Source organism: Triticum urartu, unplaced genomic scaffold (genome assembly GCF_003073215.2).
Source record: "Triticum urartu cultivar G1812 unplaced genomic scaffold, Tu2.1 TuUngrouped_contig_6071, whole genome shotgun sequence".
NCBI lineage: Eukaryota > Viridiplantae > Streptophyta > Magnoliopsida > Poales > Poaceae > Triticum > Triticum urartu.
The window spans coordinates 1-13,135 of NW_024116800.1; the positions used below are offsets into that span (position 1 = coordinate 1).

General features: G+C 42.8%; 1 protein-coding gene across 1 annotated transcript; it reads right to left on the reverse strand.

Moving 5' to 3' along the window:
• Nucleotides 1-7,135: 7,135 nt before the first annotated feature.
• On the reverse strand, nucleotides 7,136-13,135 carry LOC125530104 (protein S-acyltransferase 24-like; the record flags this gene model as incomplete). The annotated part of the gene is given in 13 exon segments (XM_048694493.1): nucleotides 7,136-8,136; nucleotides 8,790-8,938; nucleotides 9,023-9,101; nucleotides 9,536-9,634; nucleotides 9,734-9,811; nucleotides 9,938-9,995; nucleotides 10,430-10,529; nucleotides 10,608-10,746; nucleotides 11,504-11,667; nucleotides 11,767-11,846; nucleotides 11,996-12,061; nucleotides 12,319-12,500; nucleotides 13,041-13,135. Coding segments are annotated over 13 exon segments (1,718 nt in total), but the record flags the coding sequence as incomplete, so codon positions are not given.

A 13,135-nucleotide genomic window follows, 5' to 3' on the forward strand; every position in this document is an offset into this window, starting at 1 on the left:
GGCGAGGTATAGAGGGCAGCCACTGCCGGCTGCTGCTTTTTTTTTTGCCAAGGCAGGGCATCGTCTTCATCACTCCTTGAGTGCCTATGTGCGGATGTCGTTGGTTTATAGGCTGTGAGGGCGGCTAGGTTTCTTGCGTGAGGGCACTCGTGTGGCCGGCGTTGGCATCAAGGCAACTCTGGCCAGGGCAGGGCGCCGTCCTCATCACTCCCCTTCTACCGAGCCTCTCTGCTGGCCCTTTGGGTTGCATTTGAGGTCCATCCATCTGCTCTATCTAGATGTCTAACCGTTTTTCTGCAATTAAACTACCCTTGGGTGCAGAGGCAGCAAGGCATGACTTTAGTCTTCACATCAATCTTCCTTCTCCAAACGTATGCTTTACCAAGTCACTACCCAGCAATATAATGAACATAACATGTCACGCGTGCATCACAAAAAAATGCAACGGCGATTCGGAGCATTTCAAATGATTTCATAGTTCATATATACCCACTCGGACGCAGCACCAAGCATGTAAGCAGTACACATACATCAAATTGTTGTCTCACAGCGAAGCGGACATCTCAAATCTGTACCCTGATTCAAGATCGGATAATGCAATGCCCCTACAATTAATTTGAGATGCCCGCATACACCAAACAGAACTGATGCTGCGGTTGCTTGATTATATATATCAACATGAATATTAGCAAGTTAACAGTACAACTAAATTTGTTGGTGTGCGCAACACAATCATGGCAGAAACTTGCGAGGAGAATCTTTTGTTCATCATATAGGGTGCACTAGTTAGAAAAGAGAGGAAACGGGAGATAATTCTCAGTCCAAGGCACTGAGCAAGCATAAAGAGCTGCATGGTGAAGAACATTTACCGCCGCCTTATTTGGCTCTTTTTTAAAATCCGGTTCCCTATTTGGCCCTAAAAATTTTATTTTTTCCTTTTTGACACCACAAATTCATTTCATTTCTTCCATGACACTACCGTCACTTTTTGTTGTTAACATCATCAAATGTGACTTGAAAAATCTTATTTACCCTTACTGTAGCAGGTTAAAAAAACAGAAAAATCTAGTTTGACCGAACCGTACATATCCTCTCCCGATTCCCCTTAACCCTACCGCGCAGCGCGAGGCATGGAGGAGCGTGTGGCCGACGCTGCTACGGATGGCGCAGGGAAAGGCGATGGTGGGGAGGCGGTGGGCGGCCAAGCAGTGAAGGACGGGTGATGGCGCTGCGCAGGGCAAGTCGCGGTGCCGGAGGTCCGTTGGTGGCAGGGGCGAAGCGGTGACCAAGAGCGGCCGTCGCTGGCCTTCTCACACTGCCGGCTGGACGACCACGTGGTGCGCCCCCGCCTTGCCCGACCAGCGTCCCCCAGCCGTGGTGCAAGTGAGTGCTTGACCGGCTTCCCACATGATACTCGTGCTTGCCGTGCCTCAGTGATGGGCGTGCTAGCTGGGTCGCTGTGGGTGCGTGCTTTCCATGCTTTAGTGTGTGCGTGATGTGATGTGTGTGTTGTGTGCAAAGACAAAAAAATTGAGACATGGATTTCTTCTGTGCGATGTGCGTGAAAAGAGAAGCCGTGAGATTGTTGTGCGTGTGTGTACTGTTCGTACATGTTAGTGCAGTGGTTAACATGGGTTTCTCAGTACAATCTTGTAATAGTATAATTTTGTTGCAACTCCAATGCGCTGACACATTGTGTCCGCGTGCCGCCGTCGGCATTGCTTTTGACTTTCAGTTCATAATTTTGGTTCCCAAATACATCAGGGGTAAAATGGACTTTTCATGTTGTATTTAACGGTGTTAGTTGCCAAAACTGATGGAAATGTCATAAAGGTAACAAAATTAAGTTTGAGTGTCAAAACAGGAAGAAACCTTTTACTAGGGCCAAAAAGGGAATCAAATTTCAAGGAAAGGCCAAATAAGAAATTCTCTCGATTTACTTCCAGTGAAAACATACAGGGTGTCGTCAAAATAAAACAGTGCAAATAGTCATTGATACCATAGGCTTGACATAATTAGCTTAGAGTAATTGACTGACATAGGTAGAGTGTATCAACTTTAATAACTGACAGGCGTAAAAACCATTCAAATGTACTCCCTCCGTTTTTATTTACTCTGCATATTAGAGTTGACTGAAGTCAAACTTCATAAAGTTTGACCAAGTTTATAGAAAATAATATAAACACTTACCATAACAAATTTATACTATGTGAAAGTACATTCAATAATAAATCTAATGATGTTGATTTGTTATTGTATATGTTAATATTTTTATTTATAAAATTGATTAAAGTTTACAAAGCTTGACTTTGATCAAAGCTAATATGCGAACTAAATAAAAACGGAGGGAGTAACTAAGAGCGCCTTTGTATATAGCTACTACAGTACACTGGCATAAGAACACGTTAGATGATCAGCACAATGAAGCAAAGCCATGAGACCAGGTCATGGAGTCGGTCAGCATGGAAATGGAATCAAAGGATGTGAATCACGTCCGCCAGCACTTTTGGCTGTTTGTGCATTAACCCTGCAGAAGAAACAAGTCGAAATAAGCAAATGTGGAGTTGCTAAGGTGGCACGACGAAGTATGTGTTAAGAATGTTGTCAAATTCAGATGAGACAACATGGGAAAACAGATTGTTGTCATTGGAAAATAAAACAGAATACATGCTGACAGCAGAAAGAAATAACAAAGCACGTATTTTAACTATAACTAATAACTTGTGCCAAAACCCAAGGCAAATCAATTCAGATGAGTAGCTTATAAACTCGAATACAAATGCAAGTCAAAAGGGCATGATTCCAATAGAGAAGACTGCAAAATGCAAAAGAGCAATTTAGGCAATGAAGCCTGTGTAAAAATACTGAATTTCTCGTATTGTCCACTCCACCATCCAGTTTCTATTTCTATGAAAAGATGACGGTGTGAGCACACAAATACGGCAGAAATATAGCATGTTTATTAGCGGATGCCTGCAGCATTCCTTGCCCGGTTCTACAGTACGCTGACGACACTCTTATCATTCTACAAGCTGACCATGAACAACTTCAAACTCTAAAATCTATCCTTCTTGATTTCTCAAACGCCACGGGTCTGGTGATTAATTTCCACAAAAGCACTTTTGCTCCGATTCATGTTGATCCGGAACTTGCATCTCAACTTGCAACTAGTTTTGGCTGCACGGTTGCATCGTTCCCTCAATCCTACCTTGGCCTTCCCCTCTCCACTCACAAAATAAACCTAAAAAATTTCTTCTTTATCATTGACAAGATTGATCGTCATCTCGCGGGTTGGCGAGGGGTTCTCCTCACCCTAGCAGGTCGTGCTGTTTTGGTTAGGGCAGTGCTTCGAGCCTTACCAATCTATGCCATGATCGCTCTCCTGCTACCTATGGGTATTGTCCAGGAAATTGATAAACGTTGTAGGGCCTTTTTCTGGGCGGGTCAAGATAAAGTTTCGGGCGGACAGTGTAAAGTGGCTTGGGAATTTGTGTGTGCGCCGTTCTCTCGAGGGGGTCTAGGTTTTTCTTCTCTGCATCACTTAAACTCTTGCCTACTGCTTTCCCACCTAAATAAGCTTCACTCAACTTTTGATACTGGGGCTCGCTCCCACCTCGCTGTCAAGTATGGATGGTTTGATAACCGGGACCTTGATACTCCTCACCCCTTTGAATCTAATGTTTGGCACGACATCGCCAAGGGGCTTCAATTTTTCCGATCAATAACCAAGGTGCATATTGGCAATGGTATGACCACCGCCTTTTGGCTGGACCTTTGGGTTCATAACTCCACCCAAAATCTCGCAACAATTTTCCCTGCCATTTTCTCCCATTCGCTCAAACCCTCGGCCACAGTTGCCCGGGTTCTAAGCATTCCTACTTTTAATCTAGATTTGGCTCCGCGCCTTTCTCATGTCGCTGAGCTGGAACTAGAAAACCTACGCGCTATGCTAGCGACTGTCTCCTTGAATGTGCAGGTACATGACAAACGAATTGGACGTATCGACGGCAAGCCGCTGACTTGCAACTCGGCTTACAAGGCTATTTGGAGCGACAAGCCTATCGACTACTTCGCTCCGTCCATTTAGAAAAATTATGCACCCAACAAATGCAGAATTTTTCTATGGCTCGCAAGTAAAAATCGACTCTTCACCAACGAAAGACGCTTCAACAGGGGCCTATCTGACTCCAACCGCTGCCCGTTCTGCCCAGCCTCTGAATCAACGAGTCATCTATTCCTTCAATGCCCCGATCTCCGCCCTCTTTGGCAGGAACTGAGCTCTCTTTCTGCTACAGTACCGTCGGACTTTCAGCATCTTTGGGGCATGCACCTGGCAAACAGACCACGATCAACGGTCATCGTTGCTATTCTCTGGAGTATCTGGAAAAGAAGAAATGCAAAAGTTCTTAGGCAGGATGTGCAACCTATCCACCTCATCACCCGCTCAGCTGCTGACGACCTCATGCTTTGGTCCAACAGATGCTCCAACGAGCAGGCCGTGAACCTTCTGCGTGATTGGTGTACTATGTTGTTCCACTTATCTATGAGATTGTAACCCAACTATTTTTGTAATCTCATCCTCACCCCCAACTCTCACCTTTGTAAATGTACTCTATCTTATAATGAAATGGTTCAGGCCAGTGTAAGCCCGCCGTAGCTCCGTCAAATATAGCATGTTTATAATTAGCTAATAAATGTAAGGATACATGCACAGCCAAACTATATCAACCATTAGCATGTCAACACAAGATCTTCGAAAAATCCTACAGGAGAATTAACAATTACATCTCTGTTTCGTCTAGCAGCATTGCAAATTATGCAGTCCAATCATATACTCACCAGAGCTCTGATAAACATCACATTCCACAGAAGAATGCACCTTGAAGGCGTTGCATATCTTTGTGCATCCATCATTACTTGCCGAGGCCTCCGGTGAGAGCTTCACGATGATTCCTTCAAGCATCGCTTTAACATCAGTTTCAAGAAATCAATCCCATTTTCCTCTCCTTCGAAGCCGCCGATCTCTGCTTCTTCAAGAGCAGGCAATGAGATAGTTTGGGATCTCCGGTTCAGAGACTCGCAAGAAGAAGGTGGCGGGCATCCTCCTTTCAACTAAAACCAAAAATGTACACCTGAATAACTAAACAATGTAGTACTATTGAGGTACACAATCAGAGCAGAGAATTACCCGCTGATCTCTGCAGGACGACCTTAAGCCTATGCACGCAGCGGATGACAGAGGAAAGGTTCAGCACCAATGCACGGCGAAGGTGGCGCGGCGGAAGCAAGACCAGTCGGGGACGAGGGAGCCGTCGATTAAGCCGGAGTGGAGTTCGAGGACGAGCTCCTCCGGCTCGAGCCGCGCGGCGGCGCGGAGCAGCGAGCTGACGCGGGCGTTGTCCACCCGGTGCTCCTCGGGGACGCGCCCGCACCCATGGTTGCCGGTGACGCAGATGTGGAGGAGGGAAACCGTGGGCGGGAGGCGAGCGCCGCTTCGACCGAGGGGAGCGCGACCTCGCGGAAGACAAGCCGGCGGAGGCGGGCCTAGAGGCCGCGCCACCGGCGGGAGAGGACATTAATTTTTTAGTTTCGGGAAAGAAATTGGTGTTGGATGTTAATTTACTAAATATTTTACAATGTTCTGTAAATAAATTATATATTTTTTTTCTTGTTATTGTTTTCTCCGCTTTTGCGATCTATAAAGATACACTATTTATACTACCGTTGTTTCTAAATGTGAAACATTTTGACAGTTTAAATTAAATTGTCGAAACGTGTTATATTTAGAAACAAAGGGTGTGATCAGTTGTATGATTTTTTATTTTTTACTTTAAGTCATCAAATGCACATTTGACCGAGAGAGGACAACCATGTATCGAGGAACTTCTATCTCCTAGATTAACTCTATGATTATGAATAAAACTATTGTATCCTCGCAAAATGAAAACTTGCACACACAAAATGTATTTCAAAGTTTCAAGCAACTGAAAATGATAAACAATACCTTTAGGATTGGCCGTTAGTCTTCCACCTCGAGAGCATTCCCCCACACATCTTTAAGTTCTCATTTCCTTTCTCCTATATAATTTTCCTCCTACTGATGTCTCGCCTCTACTCCCCGTTCCTATCACACTTTACAAGACGCATAGCTTGTTCTCGATGCAACGATGGCGGCGACCGATTCACCGGGGAATGGGGATGGTTGGACATGACATGATGGGACTGTTGGAATATGGTATCAGTTCGGACTTTTGAAGCAACTATCTGATGTATGAATTCAATATGGTATCCAAGCCAAAACGTTTTGAATTCAAGACCTTGCCAACGCAATATTAAGAAAAGATTTCATGACCTACATCGATCCTGCGTCTAAGAACTAAAATAGCATAGACTTGAGAGGGAGGGGGAGGGGGGGTTGAGATATATTGCCCGCCTCACTCAAGCATGAATTCAATAGAGACAGGAGCCCAATGAAGCTACTTCCTGTCATCGAAAGAATGTACAGGTTAGTGATGGCAATACAAAGGCGGGGAAGGCAATAACCCAATTGTTGATGGCGGGACAAACTCGGGGAATATACATGGGAGGCCAAGTCATTTGTCACGTTGAAGCAGCAACGGTGCCCCTAGCCGGTGGCTGATGACTTTTTCTAACAATATGCGATCCTCAAGGCGATATTTCAACTATCATACTCACTGAAAAATATTGTTTCAAATAGAACTAATTTCGCAATGCAAGAGTTACATTTCACAAACGAATGAATATTTATTTTAAATCCGGCTTGGTGTTATCGACGTCTCGACATTATTTTTCTTCTCCAACAGCAATAAAATCTAGAAACATTTGACTTGTTGAATTCTAAAACGACCTACATTGCGGTGCAAAATGTTTGGCTGGCTGATTTATTTTTGTGTGTGTTATCCCTCTTTCGGTTGGACGGTCTTTTAGCTTTGGCAGGCAACACAGCTATTACATAACTCGGCGTTTTCATGTACAGCAGAAAAAAAACATAGTCGCGTGAACATATATCTGAATGTAAGCAAAGGATGATAAGACAAAAGAAAAGGAAAAAAACAAATGTACAGCCCATGAATAGCACCTCAAAAGAAAAAGAAAAAAAATGCAGAAGTGGAAATATTTTCTTACAGCCAGTCAGCTTCCTTCATCACCACTCCAGAATACAGTTTATACAAACACCAGTGCATCAGAAAATACCAAATGGGTGTCATATAAGGCAACACCCGCAAAACCTCTTGTCGTCCCGTATAACGATATCCTCCGCAAAATGAATGAGAAATGAAGAAGAATGCAGCTTAAGCCACAGTGAAGCTACTAATCAATTTACAATTTCCCTGAAATTTACAAATTACAGCTACATTTTCCCAAGTGTGTATATGATGCCGAATAGCTCGATTGTACTCCCGCCGATCCTGACGGGTACAGGAATGTTGAAGACTGTCACGCCACTGCACGCCTGCATATGCAAAGAATTTGCTATCCTGTTCTACATAGTAACATTTTCGAAATGCAGACTAGCGGATATCCGTGAGCCCATTGTTACAACCCATCTCCTGTATAATATGAACACCTAGCGCCCAAAGATATGAGCATGTCCGAACATGTCCACAGTAGGCTAAATGGACGATGGAGCCTGAGCAGTGAGCGTGTACGATCTACTGCGACAACTCACAATCTCCAAGCGACGAATCATAGTGGAAGAAGATTCCGGATATACTGCCGGGAAGCACTGTTTCGTCCAAGGCCGAGCCCTAGGCCGAATGGTGTCCTCTCATTCTTCTTGCTGTGGTCGCAACACTGAGAGGAACCACCTTGACTGTGAGAGTTTGAGTTGGCATGTGAATCAGCACAAGCATGGTCATCGCAATTACCATGATGGGAATGGCCCTCGCCATTCTGTGAGACTGCACTTGTCATCTGTATCATTCCTATTTCTTCGTCAGTGCGCGATGCATGCTCGAGCCGCTCAACGTCCTCATTGTACCCGTTTACCAAGAAGTCTGAGCAGTTCTTGCGCACCCCATGGTCGAACGGATTTCTGAATCTGCCAGCTGGACCTCTTAGATAAGTGTATCTCATGGAATTGGCCATCTCGTTGGTTGTGATGTTCTTTGCTATCTACAAGGGAGAGAAATAAGGCATGAAGAAGAATACATGGTACAGATCAACATGTCCCTCCTGTAGTCCAGCGAGGCTATAACTACTGGACGGAAAACATGGTCCCACACACAAACCTCACAGATAGCTTCATAAATCAAATAAGCAGACAATGATGTTTCGCATCTGGCCTTGATTTTAGCTCTGTTCAGTAATTGCATTCTTGACTTTGCTATTGAATTCCAAACATGATCCAGTTTTATTGACAAATGTTTAACTATATTGCCTGACCTATAATGTTGTCTTCATACTTAATAGGTCATTACTCATGAATGAACTGACAACGACATGCCAATCTGACATATCCAGAAATTTCCATTAAAAAATGATCCAGCAAGGCACAAATATCTGGGAAAACTCTAGTAAAGGTGTTACCACAGTAGCGTACTCTCCGTAAAAAAAAGATACAGCAAGGCACAAATAACGTTATGTTCAGGATGTTTTATGCAAGTTCATGCCTTAGTTTAGTTAGCAATCAAACAATGTTGAAGATTGTGCTTGTGCACACAATGCACAAGCCTATCAGTGGCTTCACGATTTTAGAATAAAATAACAAATAACTTGGTTTTCTTAGGTAAAAACATCAAGATTTATAACATTAAAACTTTAAATACCTGGTATGCTTGAACTCCAGTTAGACATGCAACACCAAAGAAAATGAAAAGGTCCATCATGAAAAAAGAAACAGCTCCAGTATGGTAAACAACAGAATAGCCAAGCCAATCACCAAAGGATGCTGGAGAAGCTGGGTCACTGACAGTCCCTGCCAACAAACACAGTAATGAATCATACGGAACATTTCCAGTCCATGTTGCAAGGAAAAGCCACAGAAGACTTAAGACTATACTTATGATGGCAGCAGAACCAGTAATGATCATTGCAATTACTTCTAGAGTGATGAACATGAAGAATTCCCATTTGTTCTTCTGCAGTTACATTCCACTATAGATCAGACTGAAGAACAAGCAGATATGAAGAGAATAACAAAATTCAAACAAAAAGTAAAGAAAGAATCAGCAAGTGATAAGCACGGGCTCTTCATAGCGTTACTTTCTTAAAAGTAAGGTGGTATCATAACCTTCTGTCTACATAATATTCATCAAGCAACATAAACTGTCCAGTACATCTTCAGAATAGGTGATAAGTTTTTTTTCTTTTTCGAGAAAACGCAAGAGACCTTTGCGTTTCATTGCATTGAGAAGAGAGAGTTTGTTGTTACAATCCTCCTAGGAGGGAGGTTACGGAGCACAAGAAAGAAACTAATGCACATCCCAGGTCAAACGCAGAATGGCAAGAGGTGATAAGTTGATAGCTACATTTGATCACATGTAGGCACATATGACATGACTGAAAAGCCTACCTTGCCGACGCAATTAGATACCCAGGGGCAGTGATGGTCAAACTGCTCAACACAGCGATCACATGTAGAACAATGTTTCGAACGAACAGGTCTGACAATCTGTAGAACGACACGTTCAGAAATCAGAGACCTAAGAATATAATTCTAGGACAGAGACAACTAATTCATCACTGTATAATGTAGTAATGTACCACTTACTTTGCAGGTTATACAAAGCTGTGACCAGTTACCAGTCAGAAGTGCAGGATTGTCTAACTCCATCTTCAACAAGGGTTCCTAAAGCAAAATGGGATTGCAACATTTTGGAATATGCTTAAACCTTAAATTTGGTAACGCGTCTAGAATAGCAAATGACCATAAAGGTGCTTGCAGCAAACCAAATTACTAATCTTTCAAACTTACATCATCCCTTTGATTATGTGAGTCTCTTGTATTCGCACTGATGTAGCCAGGGTCTTTCCTGCAGAAAGTAAAAGCAAATTTTAGATCATAGTGGTGTTGCTTAATGATAATTAGGTCGCTTGTCTCTAACTGGGTGGTAATAGGGAAGTAACACTGTATTTTAATAGAGAAAATTTGCAACACATATATACGTTGCAATGGCAAAAGAATAATGTTTAAATAATTTGCCATGTACGTAACACATACAAGAGTAATCTAAACAGGATGTCATATATGAGTGCAAATATGCAAGCAGACACATAATGAACTCTGCCACTGTCTGAAAGTATTGTCAAGAAAAGTGGTAACTGACAAGAACCAACATGCTTGGTGGATTCAACTTTTTCATAACTACTCCCTCCATTCCAAAATATTTGCCGTGGTTTTAGCTCAGAACTAAAACCACGACAAGTATTTTGGAACAGAGGGAGTACTAACCAAATGCTTCAGTACCTGCTACATTTATAGAACATGACCAAGCCAGCAGTTGCAACGAAAACTCCGGACCATGCAAATAGCCCAAATGCTGGTGTCATACCCATGTTATATTGTCCTGGTAAAAAGGAAATATAGTAAGCACCGCAGTACGGAAGAACAGGGCGAGTGAAAAGACATTAGAAACGCTACTTACCTGCTATAACAGAATGTATATATGTAGCAAGCAATACAACAGCAATACACCAAAGAAGAGGAGCAAGCCCTACTTTTGATAGCTTTGCAAATGTCGGATTCCCATTACATCCACTGTCATGTACCCTTCTAGCATTGTCCTGTAAGTAATCAAGCAAATCAAGTCTTCAGATTCTTCTTGGAAACAAGAAAATACATTTCCCCAGTTCAAATATCAGCAATACAAGCCCTTTCAACTCAAGATCAACATGATCGCTTTTTTGCACATAATATACATTGAGGGATAACTGAAACGGTTAATCTACAAGGCATCATAAATAATTAAAGTGAAGAAGTCTTAATCCATGAGTGCAATCAGCCAACCACATGTAAATACTAAACAGTTAATCATTTCAATTCCTAAGTTCAAATGGAATCTGCAAAATATCTGTGAGACAGTAAGAGGATAGGTCACAAAGAAGAAAATACATTTTTCTCCTCGGTTGCATCTATGCACATACAAGTACCAGTTTCTGGTATTTTCCAGCCAAACCAGTATCTGCTTTTTGTTGTAAATATAGCCAATTAGACATGTCATTTGACTGTACTTTTATCAAGTCTACACATAAAATTACCAGGTCCCAAAAGCATGTGCACCATTCAACAAATTCGCCAACAATACCTCATCATGAAACTCAGCCTTCCTTAACGATTTTAAACAATTAGAAAGCAGGCATACAAAATCTATAATGATGCAAATTAATATTGCTTATAGTTTTTGTCTTTATGCAAATCAAAATAATTACTAGACAGAATCTCTATTAGATGATAGTGCTTGTGCATTGAGCCTCCGAGGTGCTGGAAAATAGTAGCTCAAGTAGACTATAGAACAGAAATGACACGGTCCATGTTACTCACAAGAAAAAATGCAACTTGTCGATGATTCTTATCAGCAGCAAGCTGCGCTGGAGTTAAACCAGTTTTGTCTTTCACCATCAAGTCATCCTTTTTCCCAGCCTGAACTAGCACAGTGCATGCCTCTAGATTACCCCGGATAGCAGCCCAATGTAAAGGAGTACAACCTACGGCAGCATTTGTCATAAAGAAATAAAAGTCAAGCTCCATGGCTAAGTTGCTGTGTTCTATTTAACGGCAGATCAGTGAATAAATTTAGCACATGCCTTCCTTATCCTGCCGCACCCTATGAGCATCCAAATACAAAAGAAGACGTATCGAATCTGCGAACCCCTTGTAAGCAGCCCTACAAGGTAAGCAATACATAAGAAAACAGAAATGTAAATGTAAAAGCGGGTGCTGAAGTTCTGTTCAGACATATATTACATAATGTACCAGCAGAAATAATTGGTAGGCTAATGAGTTACTCAAGACTCAAGAGCATAAGGTACGAACCAGTGCAATGGGCTTCTTCCATCGTTGTCAGGGACATCTGGATCGGCATTCTGCAACATGTGTGGCCTGCAAACAACAGTATATATTGATTTAAAGAGTTGTAATTAATTCAATGCCACATGTGAATGCGTTGATTCTTGCCTTTCTTTTCATGTAGAAAAAATCTTATAGCCAAAGTTTTGTTTGTCTATTACAAATCTCTTATTGTGTATTGCAGACAGACAATATGAGAATAGTTGATTGATTTGGCCGGCAAATATCCAACGATTAGTTGTCTATCAGTTGTGAATGAACATTTGACACCCAAAACCAAACGCAAAGGCAAAACAAGGGCCAAAGACGCGGAAGAAATCAATATGCAGACCTGATAGCCATATAAATCAGCAGCATCCACCTTAGCTCCTTCTTTCAGAAGTAGTTCAGCAACTTGTATGTGACCACGTACGGAACTCCAGTGAAGTGCTGTCTGCCCAGTGTGATCCACGGCATTTACATCTCCACCATGCTGTCCAAAGACCACAAAATCGTCACCCAGCCAAATAAAGCACATTCAGGCAACTTCAACTACCAGGAACAAGCACTGCGTAGAAAGCCCGTTCACGCACTCAAGTACAAAACAGACATATTATCGATCGCCATGGGGTACACTACATTCTACAAGCAGACTATCTCGAGCCCACCATGCGCTCATTCGCTTATACGTACTTGAAACTGTGGAGGAATTAAAACGGAAACAAATGGCGAATGCGACAATGAACAGGCTGGTGCCCTCGAACGAATCCACGAGCCACAAATCCATGCGGTTAACCAACTCAAATATACGGCCTTGGGAAAATTCCCCTCGTTGCAAGCATGGCTGCCCAAACCTACCCAGCCACAGCACTAGGACATTCAATTATCCCCTCAACTGAGACACCAAATGAGCAGCTAAAGAAACTCCCGCCGCCGCATTCAAAGTTCACACATGCTCCATACAATCCTACTAAGGCGCATGTCCAATTCCAAGCGTGGTATCGCGGAAGTAAAGCTGGGAGGGTGCTGGCACCTCGAGGATGTACTGCGCGGCGGCGACGCGGTTGTTGAGGACGGCCCACTGGAGCGCGTAGTAGCCGGAGGCGTCGGTGCCGCCGACGGGGCGGC